Source organism: Apiotrichum porosum (genome assembly GCF_003942205.1).
Source record: "Apiotrichum porosum strain DSM 27194 chromosome Unknown scaffold_13, whole genome shotgun sequence".
NCBI lineage: Eukaryota > Fungi > Basidiomycota > Tremellomycetes > Trichosporonales > Trichosporonaceae > Apiotrichum > Apiotrichum porosum.
This window is the reverse complement of record NW_021167120.1, coordinates 137,329-160,184: the sequence shown is the minus strand read 5'-3', so window position 1 is coordinate 160,184 and position 22,856 is coordinate 137,329. Positions and strand designations below refer to the sequence as shown.

At 59.2% G+C, this 22,856-nt stretch overlaps 8 protein-coding genes and 3 non-coding genes across 11 annotated transcripts; 6 read left to right on the top strand and 5 right to left on the bottom strand.

Annotated features, from left to right (window-relative positions):
- Positions 1-1,236: 1,236 nt before the first annotated feature.
- On the bottom strand, positions 1,237-1,836 carry EHS24_002490 (uncharacterized protein; the record flags this gene model as incomplete). The annotated part of the gene is made up of 1 exon (XM_028618226.1): positions 1,237-1,836. One exon carries the CDS (start codon positions 1,834-1,836, stop codon positions 1,237-1,239), a length of 600 nt encoding a protein of 199 aa, XP_028473182.1.
- A 258-nt stretch (positions 1,837-2,094) lies between these two features.
- EHS24_002489 (uncharacterized protein) lies at positions 2,095-2,877 on the bottom strand (the record flags this gene model as incomplete). The annotated part of the gene is made up of 2 exons (XM_028618225.1): positions 2,095-2,111; positions 2,235-2,877. The coding sequence occupies 2 exons, from the start codon at positions 2,875-2,877 to the stop codon at positions 2,095-2,097; spliced, it is 660 nt and encodes a 219-aa protein (XP_028473181.1).
- A 233-nt stretch (positions 2,878-3,110) lies between these two features.
- EHS24_002488 lies at positions 3,111-3,211 on the top strand. Its single transcript has one exon. It is a non-coding gene; the product is annotated as a tRNA-Val (tRNA).
- Positions 3,212-3,223: 12 nt separating this feature from the next.
- Positions 3,224-3,341, top strand: EHS24_002487. The gene has a single exon. It is a non-coding gene; the product is annotated as a tRNA-Phe (tRNA).
- A 970-nt stretch (positions 3,342-4,311) lies between these two features.
- EHS24_002486 (uncharacterized protein) lies at positions 4,312-6,130 on the top strand (the record flags this gene model as incomplete). Its single annotated transcript, XM_028618224.1, has 4 exons — positions 4,312-4,513; positions 4,553-5,766; positions 5,808-5,857; positions 5,905-6,130. The coding sequence occupies 4 exons, from the start codon at positions 4,312-4,314 to the stop codon at positions 6,128-6,130; spliced, it is 1,692 nt and encodes a 563-aa protein (XP_028473180.1).
- A 221-nt stretch (positions 6,131-6,351) lies between these two features.
- EHS24_002485 (uncharacterized protein) lies at positions 6,352-8,112 on the bottom strand (the record flags this gene model as incomplete). Its single annotated transcript, XM_028618223.1, has 1 exon — positions 6,352-8,112. The coding sequence occupies one exon, from the start codon at positions 8,110-8,112 to the stop codon at positions 6,352-6,354; it is 1,761 nt and encodes a 586-aa protein (XP_028473179.1).
- A 440-nt stretch (positions 8,113-8,552) lies between these two features.
- On the top strand, positions 8,553-8,634 carry EHS24_002484. The gene has a single exon. It is a non-coding gene; the product is annotated as a tRNA-Asp (tRNA).
- A 128-nt stretch (positions 8,635-8,762) lies between these two features.
- On the bottom strand, positions 8,763-11,645 carry EHS24_002483 (uncharacterized protein; the record flags this gene model as incomplete). The annotated part of the gene is made up of 10 exons (XM_028618222.1): positions 8,763-8,966; positions 9,013-9,026; positions 9,079-9,145; positions 9,189-9,251; positions 9,290-9,796; positions 9,836-10,165; positions 10,206-10,533; positions 10,586-10,640; positions 10,693-10,834; positions 10,881-11,645. The coding sequence occupies 10 exons, from the start codon at positions 11,643-11,645 to the stop codon at positions 8,763-8,765; spliced, it is 2,475 nt and encodes an 824-aa protein (XP_028473178.1).
- Positions 11,646-12,897: 1,252 nt separating this feature from the next.
- Positions 12,898-15,677, bottom strand: EHS24_002482 (uncharacterized protein; the record flags this gene model as incomplete). Its single annotated transcript, XM_028618221.1, has 2 exons — positions 12,898-14,865; positions 14,943-15,677. The coding sequence occupies 2 exons, from the start codon at positions 15,675-15,677 to the stop codon at positions 12,898-12,900; spliced, it is 2,703 nt and encodes a 900-aa protein (XP_028473177.1).
- A 2,170-nt stretch (positions 15,678-17,847) lies between these two features.
- EHS24_002481 (uncharacterized protein) lies at positions 17,848-19,415 on the top strand (the record flags this gene model as incomplete). The annotated part of the gene is made up of 7 exons (XM_028618220.1): positions 17,848-17,955; positions 17,996-18,087; positions 18,137-18,183; positions 18,252-18,325; positions 18,385-18,817; positions 18,878-19,082; positions 19,187-19,415. 7 exons carry the CDS (start codon positions 17,848-17,850, stop codon positions 19,413-19,415), a joined length of 1,188 nt encoding a protein of 395 aa, XP_028473176.1.
- Positions 19,416-20,286: 871 nt separating this feature from the next.
- On the top strand, positions 20,287-22,732 carry PAP1 (polynucleotide adenylyltransferase; the record flags this gene model as incomplete). The annotated part of the gene is made up of 13 exons (XM_028618219.1): positions 20,287-20,300; positions 20,359-20,441; positions 20,507-20,567; positions 20,641-20,769; positions 20,827-20,956; positions 21,012-21,177; positions 21,218-21,307; positions 21,361-21,499; positions 21,537-21,615; positions 21,655-21,775; positions 21,813-22,214; positions 22,265-22,306; positions 22,458-22,732. 13 exons carry the CDS (start codon positions 20,287-20,289, stop codon positions 22,730-22,732), a joined length of 1,731 nt encoding a protein of 576 aa, XP_028473175.1.
- Positions 22,733-22,856: the final 124 nt, after the last annotated feature.

The window sequence follows — 22,856 nt, the reverse complement described above, 5'->3', positions numbered from 1 at the left end:
GGAATGGTGGATGGAAGAGATGGGAGTGAGGAGGATGAGGGAAGTTGTAGGTCAGTAGTAGTAGGAGGGCAGGAGGAAGGCAGCCCGGTATAGCAGTAACACACCAGCCAAAAAGCACTGGCGCACTGGTGCACCACAGGGAGCCGTAGCGCCTGCACTTTGGAACTCTTGCTGGCCCCCGATCGTGTTTGACGATGTGCTCCCCTGTCTCTCGAAGCAGTAGCAGTTGCATCGCTAATTATCGCCACGCTGGGCCAGTGTGACGCATCCCAAGCAGTTCGTTGGCGTTCACTGCTACCACCAGCAAGAACAATGTGCCACACAAAGGCCACAAACCTGGATCTTACCCCAGGAACCACGTTAACGGAGTCAAATTCTGTATCTGCATAACGACCATGCGACCGGACGCTGGTGCTGCTACAGTCTCGATGATACGATGTGACGCGAGCAAGCCCCGGGCATTGGCCCTGTCTCGATCCAAACGGTGCATGCAAGGCGTCCCACAAACCAACTCAAAACATCCAGCACAGGCCATGTCAGCAACCAGCCATTCGAATCCCGGGGGCTTGGAAAGGGTCCACGTTGCCCGTCAACAATCCGTCCCTTTATGCCATCACAGCGCACCTTTCAATTCTCCGTACCTCCGTCTACATCTCCATCCTTTGAGCAGCAAAAGAGTAGTACCAGCTGCCCCCGAGAGGACAACTAGTGAAGCCAAATATGGAGCGAGTGAACCAGCCGAAGCCAGCACAAGACGAGGTCCTTCCCTGAGACTATAAGTCGCTGTGCAATGGGCAAGGAACAAGCCTAACCGGTAGCAAGGTGAGGGCTACTGATCGGTTCAAGCAAGGTAAGTATGAAGACCTTTTTCGGTCAACTCCCCTAAGTACTGACTAGCCCACACGTGAGGCGGCAGTCGATTGCAAAAACCCGAGTTGTCCAGTGATCATGAGTGGAAAGACAAGTGCACAACCGGGTGGGTGGGACGGATGCGCTGAGGCGGGGCAGGAGTGGGCGTTTCTTGTATGCTGGCGGACCTGACCAGTCCTGACGCATGCTCGTTGTGTAGCGGGCGCACATGGCCGGGTGTGAGTGCGGACGGACGGTCGGTGTGTGTACATGTGTGTCGGACCAGACAGATTGTCGCGCAAGTTATCGGCGCCCACTGGCGCGCCACATGTGGCCTTGGTTGAACCCGATGCATCTTCACTCAGCTTCACGCCGCTTCACTCCGCTTCACTCCCTTTGATGGCCCACTGGGAGGTCGGCGAAATGGACATGCGGCCCCTGCGAAAGGTGCTTGCACTGTACCTCACCCGTCAAGGCTTTGAGAATGCCACCCGAGGGCCCATCCTTCCAGAGACCGATCGTTTCCTTGGGCAACGAGGGAAGAGGTGTACAGGGCTTGTCGCTGATGCGCACAATGTCATAAAGACCGTGCTCCATCAGAACCTGATACTGCTTGAAATCCACACAGAGTTCCTGATGCAGCAGCCTCTGTTTCATGATATTCAGTGTTCCAACTTGATCAAGCCGGTTGGACTCGGCCACACTCTGCTGGTGTTTATCCTTGAGCTCTGCCACGATGGCTTCGGCCACCTCGATCTCTTTAGCCAAGGAATCGCCGCGTGCAGTGTGGCAAACGATCAGCTGGGCAATCAGGTTCAGGTCGTGTCTGAGGTCCTCGAGCTGTATGGCGACGGCGTGTCGACGAGTAGGATTGGTTACCATCGCGGCAGGATTGGGCTGAGGGATGAGGATGGGGACGAGCGCTTGCTGCTGAGGGGGGCTCCTTTCCTCCTCCAGCCGCCTGAGAGCGTTGAGCCAGTCACCCATGGTGGTGGTGGCGGGGGATCGTGCAGAGAAATGACATTACAGAGGGGAGTTATACCCGCAGTAATGCTGTCGGGTACCAGTCACTAATGTCATCAAGACGACCCTCTGTTGATGAACGAAAGGAACTAACTTTGCACGCTTCCGGTGCACATGTTTGAGGAGCATGCTTGTAACAGCAGCGGACATGATATAGACTCTCTGTCCTGATCCATGTTTGTTCCATTGTGTATCGAGCGAATCTGTGACACACGACAGGAGTCACAACCGACGTGAAACTGCCAATATGTCAGTGCACAGGTCACCCCCTGATCAGTCCCACACCCGGTCGTCTCTCTGACTGATGCCAACATACCACCATCACATCACTACACAGTGCTTCGGAGGACACTTGCACCTACGAGAAATCCTGGGCAACATCCACCAAGCCTTACGCTCAGCTTTGCGGGCTGCCGCCTCCTCTGCCTCCTCCTTGCACGCGGGGCATTCCAAGTCCCAAGACATGTCCTCCACCTCCTCAACACTCGGGTCCGACCTCCTCTTGAGCTTTATGAAATCCGTAAAGGTATGGCTGTTCTCAAGATGCAACAGCCGCTTGTCGGCAAGGAGCTGGTCTCGTTCGAACTCGAGCTGGCCCCACACCGTCATTGTCTGATCCATCTTGGCCTTGTAGAAGGCAACTTTTTCCTCGCCCCAGTTCCTCTTCCACTCGGTCTTGTGGTCGAACGTGGTCGGCTTCCCAAGAGTCCAGAGGTGATACTGTCCAAGGTCCGAGTCCGTGTCCTCGAGAGCAGCAATGGCGCTTTCGAGCCGCCACTGACAGCGTTTCCGCATTTTCATGTTGACTTGGAGGTGGCGGGCGTATTCTCTGAGATCACTTGCAATGTCATGCCGGCGCGAAGGGTGGTGCGACATGTGGGCGGGGGCCATGGTTATTTCCTCCCTGTCACTCCCCTCGCTTTTCCCCTCACCGATGTCGGTAGCCTCTGTGACCATGGCGGCCTCGTGTTCCATCTTGTGCAGTATTTGGAGCCAGTCGCTCATTGTGAGGGTGAGTTGTGGGTGGGGCGACAGTGGCGTTTGGTGTGAGCAAGCCCGGCACATAAGGCCGTGCCATTGCCACCTTCTGATCCCTAACGGTTCACCAGCTGAAGCAGTGTCATGACCACGCAACGGGGGCCATCAGAGGACCCAGGGGACAGACAGTCTTGTGGCAACAGATCAAAACAACTCTCGTCGTTCGCCACCTGTCGGATCAGCCGCCGTGCTCAACATCAGGCGATTTAGCTCAGTTGGTTAGAGCGTGTGCTTAACACTTGGACTGTCCCACAGTCGAGCGTTGCGCACAAGGTCGGCGGTTCGACCCCGTCAAACGTCACACACGGTCTCTGGAGACATAGCTCAGCTGGGAGAGCGAGCGACTGAAGTTCAGTCATCAGGACTGAGGTGGATCGAAAGGTTCGTCTCGGATCATCGCTAGGTCGGGTGTTCAATCCACTCTGGCTCCAAAACCTGCTCTACAGAGCAAGGGACCATCTCTTTTGCGGTTTGGTTGAGCTGGGCAGCTTGCCGGGGAGGCAGACGAGTGCTGGTGGACGACAAAAGAGGGCATTTGGGAGCCGCTCGGCATTTCGCGGCCGCACTCGCCGGCTAGGTGGCTACCGCCAACGTGTTGGGCAGGCTTGGCGATACACCCCATCTACAACCTCTTCCTCTCCTCCGGCAATGCAAAGCGAGCCGAGCGAACGGTATGGGCAAGATCTGAATGTCTGCAGCATTTATGATGCATTTTTCGGGATTTACACGTTTATCCTCCAGGGGACGGTAATCTCACCGGTCATTGCCGGCGAGTACTCCGGCGAGTACTCCGGCTCGTGCCGCGCAGTCCCGTGCCTGCGAGCCCATCGTCTGCATCTGCTGTTTCCACTTCTTTTGCCCACCAGCTCTCTGCGAGACACTATACTTAGACCACGTAGCGTTGCGCACAGAGCGCCGCAATCCTCGTACCTCTTTCACTTGATTGGATTCGCATCAGGCCGAAGTCCATTTCGGCGCCGATACCGGTGTTGGAGCGACCGTGAAATGCCCGTCATGTCGTTTGCTCGTTGCTCTCTACTTGAACTAGTCTTCATTCCAACGGCAAAGCGCAGCCCGCTGGAGCTGCATCACATGAGATAATGAGTGCATAAGGCTCCACCGGACCGGTTGCCGAGTGGGCTCGCGCGGAGGCCTCGAACACCTTGCAACATTTTCCGTGCGCCCACTTTCGGCCCCACATGTTGTGCCTCAGACGACTCCCCATCTGGTACTGGGGCACCTCAGTCATGTGGCTGTTTCTGGACCGCGCTAAGAGATCAGTCTTGCTTAAAAGGAAGGGGCAAGGTCGATCCCAGGATGCAACTACACCACCCTCTCCCCTGAACAAGACACTACTTCCATTATCAACTACTTCCATTATCAATTACTTCCATTATCAACATGACCGACACGGTCCAACCACAGCTGGAGACAGCCCAGTCTCATGTCGATGAGAAGCTCGCTCAGCCTCAGCTAGAGGAACTCCTCCTCGCCCAGAAGGCCACGGATGGAGAGCACAACATGGGCCTCATCCAGGCTGTCAAGACATACCCCAAGGCTGTGGCGTGGTCCATGGCCATCTCATTTGCCGTGGTCATGGAAGGTGAGTGATGACTGATGAGGCACCGCTGACCCGTCTCAGGGTTTGACGTCATCCTACTCTCCTCGTTCTATGCCTACCCTTCCTTTGTCAAGCGGTTTGGCGTGCTGGCACCCAACGGAACGTACCAGATCCCAGCCCACTGGCAAGTCGCTCTCGGCAACTCCGCCGGGGTGGGCGGCATCATTGGTCTCATCGTAAGCTGCCTCTACTTTTACTCCAAGCTCACGCTCCAGCTCAACGGGTTCATTGCAGAGCGTATCGGATACAAAAAGACGATGATTGGCGGCCTAGTCTACATGCTGGGTGTCATCTTCCTCTTCTTCTTTGCAAAGAACCTCGAGATGCTCCTCGCCGCCGAGATCCTGTGCGGGATTCCCTGGGGTATCTTTCAGACCCTTACGACCTCGTACGCCTCCGAGGTGGTCCCCGTCGCTCTGCGCGGGTACCTCACGACGTGGGTTAACGCGTGCTGGGGCATTGGCCAGCTCATTTCCCTTGCCATGCTCCGTGGTCTCCTGCAGCGCGACGACGACTGGGGGTGGCGTATTCCCTACGCTCTGCAATGGTTTTGGCCAATCCCTTTGCTTGTTATTGCCTTTCTCGCTCCCGAGTCGCCCTGGTGGCTCACCCGTAAGGGGAGGTTGGAGGACGCTCGTCGTTCTCTCGAGCGCCTTACCAGCCCCAACCAACATGCCGACCTGGACGCCGTTGTGGCCATGATGCACCACACTGTCCAACTCGAGCGCGAGACAACTGCTGGCGCCACCTACCTTGACTGTTTCCGCGGCGTCAACCTCCGCAGAACCGAACTCACTTGCATGTCCTGGCTGGTGCAGTCGTACTGCGGCTCGGCGTTCATGGGCTACAGCACCTACTTTCTCCAGCAGGCCGGTCTCTCCACCTCGACGTCGTTTACCTTTTCAATGGTCCAGTACGCCATCAACACCTTTGGCGTTTTCATTGCATGGTTCATCATGGCTGCTGGCGTCGGCCGTCGCTCGCTCTACCTCTACGGCTGCGTTTGGATGTTTTGTGTCTTGATCATCATTGGTGGTGTCTCAACTATCCACTCCAACGGCGCGTCCTGGGCTGTGGGGATCATGCTCCTCATCTGGTCGGTCGCGTACCAGTTCACCGTTGGCACAGTGTGCTACTCGCTCGTGACCGAGTTTGCGTCCCGCCACCTCGCTATCAAGACCATCAGCCTCGGTCGTGGCATGTACTGTGTGGCGGGAATTGTCAATGGAAGCTTTGTAAGTGGACACTTTCTCACGGGTACTCGACTGACAACCAGATGCCGTACATGCTCAACCCCACGGCCTGGAACTGGGGTGGCAAGACTGCGTGAGTTGCAGCTCCGGTTGTGCACATCTTCTCTAGCTGACGACCAGCTTCTTCTGGGCTGGCTTTTGCCTCATCTGCATCGTGTGGATCTACTTCCGCCTTCCCGAGCCCCAGGGATACACCTATGCGGAGATTAGCTATCAGTTTGAGCACCACGTTTCCGCGCGCAAGTTCCACAAGGTCAAGCCCAACCTCTTTGAGAACAACGAGGCCATGGCGGCGGCCGCAATGGAAAAGGATGTGGCTGAGGTGCAGCACATTGACAGGGTCTGAGCTGGTGTCGGGTGTAATTGAAGATCCGGAACGAAGTCGATATTGGTCAAATGCAAAGTGTACTGTACGCAGAGGATTCATCAAGACGCATGTATGAACATATTTTCTGAATTTTGGCCATTTTTTCCATGTAATATTGCGGTGACTTGCAATGGGCCATCTCGTAGCTGGCTGGTACAACGACCTCAACTTGATCACAACAGTCGAAAGTACCCGGGGTCTCATTTGGGCGAACTGCTCAGCCGAGGACGCTTGCTTGCCCTTACGTCCTCCTCCACTGGCTCAAATGTGGCAGCACGGAGCTCGGAAACCAGAGTGCCAAAGTCACAGTCACGGTTGAAGTCGGCCAGGTATTGATCACGTTGAGCTTCCAGCAGCGCGTCCCCAGATTCGCGTTCCTGAAGCTGCTGGTAAAGGTCCTCGCGCTGCGCGACAAGATCCCCCCTGCTTTCGTGAAGATGTTCAACCGATATCGGATTTGCCGCCTGGGCGGCGAGCCGAATGTCAAGATTGCTGATGCGGTCATGGATAAGCCGTTGCTGATTTTCAAGCGACCCAGTTTCCGACCGGCGGAGCAGTGTCTGATGGAAGATACCGGCCATGCGGTTATGATGCGCAAGCCACTTTTGAAGCATCTCCATGAACGCCAAGAACGTTGTCGTGTATCGCTTGTGGTCCTCGTCAAACCGCAACACCAGACGGTCGATCTGCTGTCGCTCTGTCGCAAGGAGCTTTCTCAAATCCTCGACGCCCTTGAGTCCACGGTATGTCTCTGAGCGAAGAGTGTCGAGCTCCTCTAGATCGTTGAGTCGCTGGCGTTCCTGCTGCTCGCGTATTCTGTTCTGGACAGCGTCCCGGCGAGCTAAATTGTGCTCGTTGAGGTCGTACACAAACTCATTGCTGTCCTGGTACGCCCACTCTGGGTGACAGAGGTGGCTTGCGAGGCGCATGGAGGATACGGTGACGACGTAGTGCTTGGCATGTACGAGACGGCCCCGCACCACGATGCCTTCCTTGAGTCCACGGGTGGCGTTGAACTCGTCAATCCGTTGGACAAGTTGCCACTCCATGAGCTTGAGCGAATGAGACGAGACATTCGGGAGGGCGATCGTTGCTGGGCTATCGGGGAAGATGACTCCCGTGCATGGGCTGTATGTGACGGTGTAGTGACCCTTGGCCAGCGCTTCACCAGCGATTGCCGCCTCAAATAGATGAACAGAGGCGGCATGGTGAAACTTGACGGTGACCATGAGGGGTTTCTGGCGTCTGCGCGAAGCCTGGAATTTGAACGGGAGAAACACGTCAACAGTTTCATGCCCGCGATCCATGCAGAGTTTGGCACAAAACAGTCGCGCTTCAGTCTCGGTGAGCTCGTCCGTCTCGTCTTCGCCAGGTGTGAAGGTGAACGTGCCCCAGTTGCGCTTGTCTGCAACCCGGGCGCAGCTCCAGTACGCCTCGTACCCCTTCTCAACCAGGGCTCGGCGCACAGCGTTCATGTCCTTGACGAGGGTGTCGACCGGCTGGTCCCATTTACCAGGCGAGAAGCGGACTCTTGCAGTGGACTCATTCGCACAGTAGGTCTGGGGCTCGCCGCGGAGTACAGTGAGAAACTTGGTCTCAATGTACCCGGCCTGGCCCGGGGCGTAAACTGTATCCGCGCGAGTGTTGATGGCGGCGATGGCAGCTTCCAGTTCCGCCGCAGCGTCATGGCCAGAGTATGACAGTCCAAAGACGTCGAGCTCGATGGACGACTTGGACGGACACTTTGTGTTCGACTTTCTGCAGGGATATGGTGGCTCGGGGTCAATGTCATGGATGGTATCGATGTCTGTGTCTGTGTCGGCGGCAGCTGTCGCCCAACGCGGTGCCGGCGGCGGTGGTGGTTTCGGCTTTGGAGCCATGGCGTGGATGTAGTGGAACCTGCCCAGATTGGCCTTCGAGTCTTCCTTCCGCGCTTCGCTGAGAGGGCTGGGAGCCGCCATAGCGTGTGGTCGAGGGATGTGTTATGGAGTGGTGAGCGGTCGAGTGTCCTGTAATGCTGGAGGCAGCCAGGAGACGGAAGCAGCCGTGCAAGCGGGACCAAGCTGGTGATGCGAGGGGTCGCACCATGATGAGCGTTCTCACGCCCCATGTGCATTACACATGCACGCATGGACGCGAGATCATCGTGTGGCGAATTTCGGTGGCATGATTTTCGCCGATTTTCGGATATTTTCCATCCGTCGTACATTCCACTTTAACGGTCCCACATAGGAGAGGACATCCCCCAGACAAGCAGCTTACGGCTATATCGTATGGAGTATCGATTTATACATATTTTTAGATGCATTGGACCCCTCCAACGGCCAACACGCAGCAACAAATCAATTTTTTCTCCCAAACACCACCAACGGCTACACAGTGCCCGTTGAGAAACATCGTCTTCTTGTTCGTATAACGGTCAGTATGCTCGCTTGTCATCCACATGAGCGCGGGAGATCGGGGTTCGATTCCCCGACAGGAAGTATATAGGAGACGACCAAGAGGTCGTCATCATCTTTTGCCTCTCGCAAGTTCATTTTGGTACCACCTGCATCCCCCGTCCTGCAACGTCTCCCCGATCTATTCCGCAAGATGCGTGCATGACCGCTACCTACTTCTCCATCGCGACAGCCAAGTCCCTCTCGCGGCGGTAGCGCTGCAGCTTTGTCACCGTGTTGCCCAGGGCCTGGGCAATGTACCCGTAGCTGAAGACGACAAAGAAGGCGACGGTGCACGGTGCGGCGACGCGCCAGAAGTAGCTGTCTGGGTTCTCGAGCGAGGGGAACTCTGTAAAGTTCATTCCAAAGTACGAGGCCTGGTGGGTTAGCAAGCACGTATGCGCGAAATGGAATGGAACCCACGATGAACGTCAGCGCTGTGCGGGGTCAGTAATGGGTATCACGACCGGGGGGGGGGACAACACCCACGAAGGAACACGACGGTGACGATGCTGAGACGCTCCATCGAGTTGTTTGTGTGGAACGAAAGCACGTTCTGCAAAAGTGGTTAGTGGTTGCTAGCCTTATGCACCACGTACAAAGACATAGTCGGTCAAGTGGTCACAAGTGCCGACAAACTGTTCCGCCGAGGACACGACCATCTGCTGGGTAAGACAAACATCGGGGGGATCCTACCCACCTCCAAATGGTCAATCACGTCGTTCATGTACACTTTTGCCAAGGGAGAGAAGTATCCGAGCGACTGGTTGACGCCATTCACCAGCGTCGGGGTGGGACATGCCGCTGGTGGGGCGAGGCTCTCACGGCCTGGTGGCGCGGACGGGTCGGCTGATGCGGCGGCCGGTGTCCAGTGGTCTGGGAGATGTCCGTTATGGTGGCCGGGGATGGGGCCCACAATGCCTGCTTGCGGGTTGGCCGGTGCGTTGGTTGGCGTCATGCTCAAAGCCGATGCGGTGGGCGGTGTACCTGTACCTGTCGTGTCGCCAGAACTGTTGCCGCTGGTAGCCATGGACGCGGTGTCACTGACCAGACGAGCACGGCGCGGCAAGGTGAGTGATCCGGCTGCCTGGGCACGCTGTGCATCCTGATCACGCAGGATGTAGCATGCGTGCAGGAGACCTGAGAGCTGGCGCCTGAAGCGGGTGATCTGGGCCTGAATGATGTGCAGACGGCGAACCAGGTTGAGCTGGAGGGTGAGCTAAACGTGACTACGGACACAACTCACCTGGGCCTGGACCAGCACCTTGGACTCTGCATTGAGAATCTCCTCCTCGAACGCCTGCGTAATCTCCACAGCCAGGTCGACGGTGACGTCCAGCAGCGCGTGTGCCAGCATGCTCACATCACCCGAGCGGCGGAGGAGCGAGTGTTCGTCCTCGAGACGCTCGTAGATGGGCTCCAGGGCCTCGTGGATCTCGTGCGCGCACAGCGAAATGAGCGTGCCGTCCTTCATCATGAACACGCTCAGGACGCCCTTGCGAATTGGAACCATGCACGACGCCGAGAGCTGGTCAATAGCGATCCGACTTGCGGCCGTCTGCACGCCCTTCTTTGTCTGTTGTGGGTGAGCTTGGAAATGCGTATGTGGTACCCACATCGTTGGACCGTCCCATGGTGTCCCGCACGCTCGGCTCAAACACCGAGTCGACACCTTCAGGCAGCCTGATCTCTCCGCTGTGCCTCCAAAACGCCCACGGCTTGCGACGACGAGGACCCTCAATGGGAAACTCGTCGTCGTCGGCAATGCTAGACGGCCACTCCGTGTCGTCAAAGCCCTCTGCGGCGCGCGCGAGCGCCAAGCGGTCCGGGGCGTGGATGTGCTGCACGAGGATCTGCAGGTAGAGATGTGTCTTGTAGAAATCACACTTGCTGCGCGGGTTACGGCTGGAGCGCAGGGCGTCCTCGACGGCCAGAGGGTGGAGTCTGCGTTGTGAGCTGGGAGGAAACAATGTCAATGACTTCTAGCTCGACCCACTGGAATTTGATAGTGAGGGTCTTGATGACCTCCCAGTTGAGACCTGCGACGTGGACTGTGTCGTCAGTGTCAGAGCTTCAGATGGAGCAGGAGGCAGCTCAACTCACTCCAGCGCACGCCCATATGCTTTCCATTGACTACCGGCCGCTGCCCAGCACTGCTCGCCAGCCACTGGGCGAGCCGTCCGCCGGGAAAGTCGACGCGGACGTTGGTATCGTCGGCATCGGGGTCGGACGAGTAGTCGACGACCTGGGGGACATCAGCAACGCCGCCGCACACAGGCTGTTATACTCACAGTGACATGTGTCCGGGCCTTGAGGTGGGCATACGTTTCCTGGTCGCGGGCACTGCGCACATCCACACCGGGCTCGTCGCCCGTGTTGCCGACCCCGCTGCCGCTCAGCCAGCGGTATCGCGGCGGTGCGGCCGAGCTCCTCCTCCTCGCTGGCCGCGGGCGGCCGCCAACCCCTCCTCCAACCCCTCCAACCCCGGCACCGCCATTATACCCCGTCGCGCTCGCCGAGTTCCCGCCAAAGCCCATACCGGGGCGGAGGAACGGCGTGTTCTCGTCGTCGTGGAGGTGTGCCCCTGCCATTCGCGCCACCATGGCCGCGCGGCTCGCGCCCTCGTCCTCGTCCTCGCTCTCCTCCTCGCGCAGCGGGGACGCGTACATGGCGGCGCTGGGCGCTCCGCGGCCGCCAAACATGCCCGTCCCGCCGACGCTGATGCCGCCAAACGTCACGCCGATGGGTGGGGCCTCGGGATCGGTCACGCGGTCCTGGACGCGCGCGACGCGCGGCGAGATGGGCCGCGACGCCGAGTGGCCGGTCCCGACTGCGGGGGACGGAGCGGCCGACATGGTCGTGGGCGAGCCGACGAGGATGGGCGTCGGGGGTACTTGGCCCGCCTGCGTTTCGTATAGCGTGAACCGCCGGGCGGCGGCGATGGCCAGCGACGTGCGCCGAAAGTATGGCGCCCCGCCGCGGGGTGGCTGTTGGGCTCCCTGCTCGCCATCGCGGTCCGGCCCACCTGGAGAGATGCTCAGCTGTGGCCGGTCCATCTGTGTGAAGTGAAGGGGTCACTAGGTGGTGGTAAGGTTGGTGTGTGAGAGATGGGGAGGAGGCAAGTACGAAGCTGTCGTGGTGCCTATAGACTCAGTCAACTCGCGCGGGAGATTGTGTCTTGTGCGGGGGTTGCCCAACCTGGCGCAGTGACGTACACCGTCCCAGTGCGGGGCCTTGAGGCCTTGGCGGATTGGGGGCTGCTCAGGCGACCCACTTGTGCGTTCCTGCACATCGTTCTGCATCTCCCCTTTTGCATGGTCTCGTCTGGGACTCTTGAGTGGGTTCTCCCCTGTGCCCCATCCGTGGCTGCCTTGACATATATGCATCAGTGCCGCCTCTGGTCGGGGTTTAGCTGCAGACATGTCGCCAGGGGGGCCCATGTTCTCGCCACTCTGGCCACTGGCGTCCACCACCACTGGCCCCACTGGCCAGCCACTGGCAGAGGTACATACAGTAGGTAAGGACCCCGAACAAGCTCTGTATTCTTTGACCCTGTCGATCCTGTCCCGGCCGCGATCGCCGCGAACTGGATATGAGAACAAGGAGAACACGCTCACAAGCTCACACTCTTATCTCCCTCAGATCCCCTTGTCCCAACTGCTATCTCTTGCCATCTTGCAGTGTACTCCAATGTCACACGACAACTCTACATGCTCAGCCGAGACAGAGACAGATTACGATAGCGCGCCGAGTTACACTTCCGGCCACGCGCCCGTCCATGTGTCAAACCTTGTTCTGCAACGTCTTCGTCTTGTTTGGTGCTTTTTCCTTCAGGACGCATATACATCGTCTCGAGCATGCTATGAATGGCGCGACCAGCGGCCGCAATGAAACAAGCTAGTGTGAATGAACGGGAGGGCAAGGGGGGATTTTGCGGTGGTTGTCGTCACGCAGGCATGCAACGAGTTGAGAGGGTGTTGGGTGTGCAGAAGATGTAAGAAAAAAAATGAAGTTTGGTTGGTTGGGCTGGGGGAGGGAGGCAGTGACAATTGGGCAAGATGAGCGGACATGGGGTGCGGGGGGGAGGGGGTGTAGAGGGCGTGAACTTTTTTGATTATGGTCCGGCAGTGGTTTGGAGTAGTCGGGCTATTGGAATGAGTTGCGTGCGGTCGGGACAGCGTGTGGTGCTGTCCTCGACATGTTTTGTGACAGGGACCCAAAAGGCATATTGGTGCAGGAGCAGTGCAAGGTTTGGTTGCACGGCGGGGGGGTATATGTTGAGGTTGAAAGATGTTTGGTTTTTGCACTTTATGCCGACGTGTTGGAGTTGGCCTGGCCCCATGCGCTTGCTGCGCCGCTGAGCGACCCGAGGCCGTGGTGCGGAATGGCAAACGCATCGAATCCGCCAAAGGCGCCAGACGACGTGTTGCCAGACGACGACGACACCCAGCCCAGCGAGGCCGGGGTACGGATCGGCGACGACACGGGCGAAAAGCCGCCCTGCGCAGCAGTTGCTTGGGCAAAAGTGTTGAACGAGCCATCGGGCATGGCAGATTGGGACTGCACCGAGCTAGACTGCGGCGTCGTTCCCGTGGGTGTCTGGAGCTCGTTACCATAGTAGCGCTGCGAGCGAGGCGAGGTGGGCAGCGGGGCGCTGAACGGCTGAGCCGTAGGCGAAAGCGACGAGGGAATGTCGCTGGGTCGGCGAGGGTCGTTAGCCGACGCGGCCCCCGAAGGCGGACCGATGGGCACAGGCTGAGCGGCGGCCATGGCATAACCACCGGGAGCACCAGGTGCGAGCTGGTTGTTGGCAGGACCCGAAGTCATGCCGGCGAGAGCAACCGTGTGGGCGATACCGCCAAACATCGAGTTGCCCATTCCTTGCTGGTGCGAGTTGCCCCGCTGGCCAAGCGAGTTCTTAGAGTACGAGAGACGGATACCGCCCTTGACAAGACCGTTGAGGGTGTTGCCATAGAGCTCACGCATCGCCTGTGTGGCATAAGGAATGTCCTCAAACTCGACAAAGCACATTGGGCCGTTGATCTTTTGGCGGAACGACATGCGCTTGAAGCCGGGTCGGCGGTGGAACAGCGCCCGCAGCGATTCCTCGAGGAAATTAGGAGGATGGGTCGGGGGCGAAATAGCGGGCAGGTTCCCGATGTAGAGGGTGTTGATCGGTGGGTTCTGGTCGGCGGGGTTCATGTTTCCAATACCCAAGCTGCGCGGGTCCACACTGCCGTCTTGGCTACCGCCAAACGAAAGGCCGGCCGAAGAAAATCCGGGCTGGTTGTAGTAGCCACTCATGCCCGCGTGCGGCGACATGCCCGGAGCGTTGGGAGCGGTGCCGCCGCGCGACGAGCCAGAAGTAGAGGTCGAGTAGTCGAGTGGCATTCCGGCCATGCCGACAGATCCAACCGACCAACCCTCGAGCTCATCAGCCTCTTCAGCAAGCGCCAGGAGCGCCTTGCTGTCGGTGGGACGAGCGGTGGGCGACTTGACGGACAAGGGGGGAGAGCCCGAGGTGTTCGAGTTGGCCGAACCAGTCGTGGGTTGAGGAGCCACCAGGTTGTTGTCAACCTTGGGCTCGGCGGGCGCGGCTGCAGGAGCAGGCCAAGCGTCCCAAGCCTCCTTTGCGGATTGGGCAGCGCCAGCATGCGGAGGTGGCGCGCCACCAGCCTGGCCGGGCACGAGCCCCGCGGCTGCTGAGAGTGCCTGCACCTGGGCCTGCTGGTTGACGAGCTGCGACAGCCGACCAGAGCGGAGGAGCATGCCCACTAGGTCGTCACCGCCAGGACCGCGCTTGGTGTGCAGGTTCTTCTTGGCCATCTCCGCCTTGAGCGTTGCGCCAGTAAGCGTGTCGATACGACGACCCTGGAGGTGGTCGCGGGCAGCGAGCGCGTCGCCGCGCGTCTTGAAGCGCGCAAAGCCAATGGTCTGGCGACGGGGAGGGACAGAGGGAGGAATAGCGGTGGCACCAAGAGTGGCGCCAGTGGGTGCAGAGGGTGTTAATGACATGGCGGCAGACGGAGTGTTGGACGCAGTGGACGACTGGGTGCCAAAGTTCATGTTGGCAAACGGTTCGTCAATGTTCTGGTCGGTGTGCTCGGGGCTCATCATCGGGACACCCATGTTGCCCTGGTTTGCCGCCAGCTGCTGCAGCTCTGCAAGCAACTGGGCCGCGGCCGCTGGCTCACGGCGAGCAGATCCCGACGGAAACTTGAGTGTCGCCGCTTCAAAGCCGGGCGCAAACGTAAAGATGTTTTGAAACTCGCGCTCCTGTTAAAGGGCGTTAGTGTTATGACTTGGAAAACAAATGGCACCCCCCCGGCTTTAAAAACAAAAACAAAACTCACGCTCATGTCGTCTGGGAAGCCGACGACAAAAATGGTGCTGATAACCTCTTCGTCCTCGCGCTCGCGACCTTCATCCTCGCGATGGCGCTCCCTCCTGCGGTCGCGCGGCTCGCCGGGCTGCGACTGCGTGCGGCCGGTGGGGGCGCCGTTGGGTCCGTTGGGTCCGTTGGGCCCGTTGGGTCCGCCAATAGGGCCAGCACCGGGCGTCGATGTCATAGATTGACGCGATCCGGGGCCGTATGCCTCGAGCGGGTTGGGAGGGAGCTGATGTGTGAGGTGGCCGTTTGGCGCACCACCGCGAGGGTAGCCCTGTGGGCCATACGCGGGGCCACCGGGGGGACCAGGACGCCATCCTGGCCCCCAGACTGATGCAGGCTGGCCACCCGCCAGCGACAGCGAGTGGATCGGGTCGGGAGCCATGGCGTGCTGAGCCGGGGGGATGTAGGATGGCGCGTGAGGAGGCGGCGACGCGGTGACCTGAGGCAGGAAGGCGGCGTGTTGAAAACCAGCCGCTTGCTGCTGGGGTGTTTGTTGCGCGTCCGGCGCGTACACGTCGGACGACGCGTCCGAGGTCGGCGCACCGTCTCCGGGCGGGCCAATCGACTGACTAGCGTTGGACGGAGAGGTGGATGACGCGTTGCCGTACGCGGCAATGGACGAAAAGGACTGGGGCTTGTTCTGGGACGAGCCCGAAGATGGTGTAGGGGAGGGGAGTGAAGACGGTGGAGTGGTCATGGCGGCTTGTTATGGCCGTGGCTATGCAGTAGTGTTGCTATATTGCTTGTACGCGACGCGTAGTGGCGGCCACGGGGTGGATGCGGGGTGGATGCAGTGGATGTGTTGAACAGAGGTCGTAATCAAGATGGTCGGCGGTGTGGGGGGGGGGGCGGGCGACAAGATCGATCGATAGCGCAAGCGTCGCGTTTGGGACGACCCGCGTTTTGCTATACCGATTGGGCGCGGGTGGGGTGGATGTCCGCAAGCGTCGTGTCCGTACGCAGACGTTCTAGTTCCCGCTGTTTGCCTAATGCCTATACGCTGGAGATGTGATGTTGATCTCCCGTTCGGTTGACTACTCTTTCCGCTCTCTCTCTCTCGACGCGCGCACGGTGACGCCTTTGGATCGCGTGGAAGAGGATTCTCACGAGGCGTGTCGTTGGAGTTGGGAACGCCTAGTGGTGCAAGGTCGTGCGGATCGCTAGACGTGTCGTGTAGGGTGGTGCAAGGGATGTGTGAGTGACAAGACGCGTGGATGGATGAGAGACGAGGGGGGTATGTTGGAATCGGCGGGTGGATGGACAGGAGCGGCGGTGCCGAGGCGTCCGTGCAGTTGACAGCGCGGCGTGTGGTCGCGATGTCGAGTACTGGGGGGAGGGAGGGGGGGTAGGTGATGCGTTGTGGGGAGGGGGGAGGGAGGAGGAGGGAGGGGGGGGATGTGGGATGTTTAGGTTGTGGAGATGCGATGGGAGTAAAGGAGCAAGGTCGAGGTGGTGGGATGGAATAGACAAGGGGTAGTAATGAGGGGACACGGGGGGTGGGGGGGGGGGATTGTGTGAAGGGTTGTGCTTGCATGTTGATGCGACCCATGCAGAGTGGCGAGGCGCGGCTTTGGCAGGGGGGAGGGGGGCAGAGGGGGCGGCCAGGCAGGCGGGCGGGCGGGCTGGCAGGCGGGCTGGACAGGCGGGGCTCACCACTCTCTCATCTTGTCCCTCCCTCCCCTTTCTCTCTCTCTTGCCCCTTTTGCCGCCCGCCCACACACCTGCACACCGCGCGCACTCGTTGGCGCGCGGCAACAGCGCAACGGGTCCAACGGGCCAACAGGTGCAACCACACGACTACCTGCTGCTGCACCTGGCCCACCTGCGGCCACCTGGGCCATTCCGCCCACCTACCCCCCCGCCTGCGGCAAGCTGCACGCGCTGGCCCTTCGTTTGCGATCAAGGGTCGTCCCCCCCCCCCTCCCCTACCCGCGGCGATATCTCCGTGTCTCCGGCATTTCAGTCGTGTGGCACAGCGTGTGCCCACCGCCGGATGCGGGGTCTCCAGGTCTGCCTCTCTCACGGCCTTCCCTCCTATACCTCCTGGCTCCTCGATGCATCCATCGTCTTGGTTAGTGCAGCTCATGGACAACAGGCATAGCTCCTGGGGAGAGCCATGCCACAAGGCGACGACCGTGTCCAGTTTCGGCGTGTCTCGGATGAAAAATGACTCGCCCATTAGCCAAACGCAACAAACATACACACACACACACACACACACATGCAGTCACTGCAGGCAAATAAGGATGCCAGGTGCGTCATCCTGTCGCTCGACTGGAAGACGTACCATGTGCCCAAGCTAATCGAAGCTGAGAAACAGGCCAAGAACCTGCAGGCGATACCTGGTGACCGACCTCCCTGTTGTCTGCCCAGCACGTTGTAAAGAGGCGGCAGCTCGAGGTCGGGGGCGAGTCGATTACCAAAGGTCAACTGAGTGATCTCAACGTTCGCCTTTGCCTGCTCACATGCTCCTCGCGCTCTCACAATGAACGGGACAATGACCGCACAGGTGTCGGTGACAATGTGGCGCCTTGTACAAAAGCGTGTACTTTATATCACTCTGTTCGTCAAGGTCCGTCTATACCCTGCAAATGACGCGGCACGGAGATGCCGGTGGCCGGTGGCGCGGCGGGGCTGGCCGGAAAGTGTGTCCTTTCTGTCCAGGCTCCGAGTGCCTGCCAACACGAGCAACGAAAGTCGACAAGTTAATTTCGACTCGTACACACACAAACGTTCGCCCAGTGTACATCTTCCAACATCTGCTGAAACCTTCAGTTTGACTTGCCCGCCGCCCTCACCCGCGTCTTGTTTATAGCGATCATCTCCCCTTTGTGATCTTATCCTTGCTCCCAAGCATCTCCAGCACCATGACCACCCAGGCTCCCCTCAAGGCATCGCCCCTCTACTTCTCGCCCATCTCCCCTTCGCACAACGTTGCCCCTGGCAAGGAGGGCTATGGACGCTACATGCTCACCGTGAGTATACCATATGCATGCACACTCGCTCACTCTGCAGATCCCCTGGAGCCGCACTTCCGGCTGGGGCCAGGCCAAGATCAGCCCTCGTGCCGACCTTTCGTTCGACCCCCTTGCCGGTGTCCTCCAGTAGTACGTCACTTTAAACACACCACAGTACCAGTTGTTGACAAGCGTACAGCGCCACTACTTGCTTTGAGGGCATGAAGTGCTACAAGGACGAGGCTGGTATGTGTATAGGGACTCTTCCACACATTTGTGTTTGTTGTGTGTGGCTCATCTAACACGCGCTACAGGTGACCTCCGTCTCTTCCGCCCCAACCTCAACTTTGACCGCCTGAAGCGCTCGGGTGCCCGTCTCGGTCTTCCCGTAAGCACATGGGACGCAGCCCGTCCCTCCCCGTCGGTAGGCTAACCCCGTTGTTATAGGCCGAGTGGGACAACGCCGAGCTCCTCGACCTCTTCTCCAAGCTCCTCTACCTCGAGACCGACCTCGTACCCCAGGCCGACGGCCAGAACCTCTACATCCGTCCTACCCTCCTCGAGACCTCGGAGTCGTTTGGCATCAAGGAGGACGCCTTTGCTTCGGAGGCTCTCCTCTACGTCGTCACCTCGGTCAACCTTGGTGCCGGTCTCTACGCCTCGGCCGAGGGCAAGGGTCTCCGCCTCGACGCCTGCAGCGAGTTCATCCGCGCCTGGCCCGGAGGCACCGGTAGCTACAAGCTCGGCGCCAACTACGGTACCGTCTCGGTCGCCAAGAAGCCCGGATTCGCCATGTCGCTCTGGCTCCACGGTGCCGAGGACTTTGTGTCCGAGGCCGGTGCCATGAACATCTGGATCATCAAGGAGGCCAAGGACGGCGGTGAGTCGCGGCTATCGCGAAAGATATTGTGATGAGCTTCCAGCTGACACGAATTCCCAGTCCTCGAGTTCGTCACCATGTCCCTCGACAACGGTATCGTTCTTCCCGGCGTTACCCGTGCCTCGATCATCCAGCTCCTCGAGGACCACGCCTCGGGCAAGGCCGAGTTCCCCCTCCCTGGCATGCCCAAGAACATCCGCGTCGTCCAGCGCGACATTCCCATGGCCGAGATCGTCGAGGGTACCAAGGACGGCTCGCTCAAGGGGTGAGTTGTTTGGTGGAAGTGGCACTTTTTTTTTGTTCCCCGGTGCCACTTTCTTTCCACTTTCTAACACAACACCTCCTCGCTTCACCTGCTAACGACCTCAGAATGTTCGGCTGCGGAACAGGAGTTGTCGTTGTACAGGTGGCCGAAATCCAGTACAAGAACGAGCTCTACCAGATCCCCGCCAACCCCGCCATCAAGCTCCTCCGTGACACCATGACCGCCGTCCAGCGCGGCGCGATTGCCCACGAGGACTGGTCGTATGTCATCCCCGCGTGGGAGGCCGGCTCGGCCCAGGAGCACGATGTCGACGGCCAGAAGGTCGTTGCCTAAGGGCAAACGTTTTGGGAAGAAGGATGTCAATAAAACCACATACAACACACACATCACATGCAGACAATAGAAATCATTCACATTCCTGGGGGGTTTGCGCATTTGCCCTGTGGCACGCGGCGTCCAGACGGGGGTACGAGGCCCATGCACGTCGCCGCCATTGTCATCACTAACGCCTTCATATGTGAAAGAGTGGCTACACCACAACCAGATAAGAGTCGGTGAGGGCTGTCAATGGCTGTTGTCGCTTGTTTGCTTTGGAGCGCGTCGTGTGCCAAGAGAGCGGGGGCAACGGGCGAGGCCCGGCCGAAACGATGGTTCCGCCAGCCACCCAATGTCACACTTTTGTGCGCACCACGACCAGCATCACAGCTTACAGCTTGTACACTATGCAATGGCGGGCCTCGTTCCATTCCAGAGGCTAATTGTAATGTTAGGGAGACATGGGTGGTGCAAGGGGCGATACAACGGCGGGTTGGCACCTGTCTCTGGTCGTCCGCCACGAATTGACCAGCGGAACCAACTCCACGTGTGGAGGTGTCTGTCTCAAGGCACACCGCCCAGAGTACTTTGCTGATGGCCTCTGTTGTTCGTCGCCCCCTCCCCCACACGTCCGACGTCCACAGTCTGTTGCACCCAATCCCCCCCATCAGACCTGTACATCACACAGCCGAGAGCGTGTTTGGACCATCTACTGCAACCACACCCACGCAATTGTACTATCCCTCCCCGGCCAACTCGCTCCGTGAGCTCTACAACTCGTCAACCACGCACCCGTCGCGCCGCCTACCGCCGCCTTCTCTGCCTCCCCCCACTACCCATCTACCCCTCGCAGCCAGACGCCGCCCATCTTCCAGTGACAAGCAGTGTCATGTCCGGTTACGAGTTAGTCGTGGCTCACAGCGTCCATCGTCAATTCACGCGTTTAGCTAACCCTCCCCAGTCAAGGCGACATGAAGATGCTTGGTGTGACGCCGCCGATCTCGACGGACCCGCCCAAGGACACCGACATCAAGTCGAGCGATGGTAGGTTGCTGGTCTGGCCCCGCGCATGGTGTTGCCCGAGCCTCACTGATGGCAACGTGCTATAGCTCTCATGGAGGACCTCGTCGCGCTCAGGCAGTTTGAGTCTGACCAGGAACGTAAAGTTCGGTACGTATGGCTGCGGACGCCTCGGCGTACTCGTGTGATGAGCGTTCGTTTCGGTGCTGACAGTGATCGCAAGTGAGAAGCTGCTGTCCAGCATCGCCGCGCTCGTGACCAAGTTTGTCCACGACGTGTCGATCAAGAACGGCCTCTCTGAAAAGGTCGCCACCGAGGCGGGTGGACGCATCTACACCTCGGGCTCGTACCGGTGAGTTCTAGTGATGCAGCTGCGTTTCGCAAACCATGACTGACAGCCGCCGCCCAGACTTGGTGTCCACGGCCCCGGCTCTGATATCGATACCATCTGCGTCTGTCCTCGACACATTTACCGCGAGGACTTCTTTGGGACGTTCCAGCAGATGCTCCGTGACTGGCCGGCCGTCACCCAGATCTCGGTACGTCCGGCACTGGCTGAGCCTGCCCCCCTGTTTCAAGCTGACCATCCATCAGGCTGTCGAGAGCGCGTTCGTGCCCGTCATCAAGACCGTCATCTCTGGCGTGGAGGTCGATCTGCTGTTCGCCCGCGTCAACCACCCCGAGGCTGGCGACAAGCTCGACATTGAAAAGGACGACATTCTCCGCGGCGTCGACGATGCCTCGCAGAGGAGTCTGAACGGTAGGTGCTTGGTTCAGCAAGCCCAAGTGCTGATGGCAAGGTCCTCGTGTCACAGACATGATCCTTAACCTCGTCCCCGACGTGCACACCTTCCGCACAGCACTCCGCGCCATTAGGTTGTGGGCCAAAAGTGAGTACCGTGGTGGCCATCTATTTCTTCACCATGCGCTAACGGTCACGCAGAGCGAGGAATCTACTCCAACGTTCTCGGTTACCCTGGTGGCGTTGCCTGGGGTCTCCTCACGGCGCGTATCTGCCAACTGTACCCGAACGCGGCGCCCTCCGTCATCGTGTCAAAGTTCTTCCCCATCTATTACCAATGGTGAGCTTTGCGCTCCGCAGCACTAGCTAACAAGAAGGGGCTGGCCCCAGCCGGTTCTGCTCAAGCGCATTGACGCCGGTCCCCCCAACATGACCCACCACGTCTGGAACCCCAAGGTACGGCTCCTTTTTATGACTAACGTTGACACCCTCTAGACCGACCGCCGAGACATGGCCCACCGCATGCCTGTCATCACCCCGGCGTACCCGTCAATGTGCTCGACCCACAACATCACCGCGTCGACCATGACCATTGTCAAGAACGAAATGCTGAGGGGTAAGCTTATCCTTGCGCACACAAGCTGACATGGAAGCGATGCAGATCACCGATAAGATTGTCAACAACCCGGGCTCGTCGTGGAAGGAGCTCTTCGAGCCCGTCGACTTCTTCAGCATGTACCGAACATATGTCCAGGTCGTCGCTGCGGCCGGGACCTCGGAGGGCATCAAGGACTGGAGCGGCATGGTCGAGTCGCGTATCAGGACACTGGTCCAGGACCTGGAGATGACCGACAACGTCCTCCTTGCCCACCCTCAGGCGCACAGCATCTCCAACGAGTTTATCTGTCTGACCGACGAGGAGCAGGCGGCAGCGTCGCAGGGCGAGCTCAGCGTGGAGGCTATGCAGCGCAAGGAAGAGGACTTTGCGGGTCAGGACTACAAGAAGGTGTACACCAAGAACTTCTTTATCGGTCTCGACATTGAGAGGAAGCCCAGTACGTGGTTGCGCCCGCTTGTACGACGTTTGCTGACCGCGTCTGTGCAGAGGACAGCCAGGGTGGCCGCGTGCTCAACCTCTTCTACCCAAGTAAGCGGTTCTGCTCGGGCTGCCAGGGTTGGGACAAGTACGACGAGCAGGAGATGAGCGTCATTCTCCGCCCGGCCAGGAGGTGAGCTGTTTGATGTTTTCCACACGAAGCTAACCAGCAGATCCGAGCTGCCGTTTTATTGTTTTCCAGACGGCCAGCCCAAGCCCAAGAAGAAAGGGAAACGGGCACAGGAAAAGGTAAGCTTGTCACTCCTGGACTCAGCTGACCCACAGCCAACCGAGTCCGCCGGCGAGACGTCTGACAGCCACGGCCCCAGCAAGCGCTCCAAGTCGGACGTGGGAGGACCCGAGGACGGCGTACAGTCACCAGCAGCCAACGGTACCCCCGCCGACCAGCACGCACCTCTACCTGGACTCAACGGCGCACCGGTCGAGCAACAGGCGGTCCTCTCGGGCGCCAACTGAGCTTGCTGCCCATGACGCCTGGCTCCAGCCTTGCTGACCTCCCCACTTCCTCTCCCCACCTCCTCCAGCCTCCTCACCCCACCCGCCAAATACAACCTCCCTCCCGCTCCTCACTTTGATATTG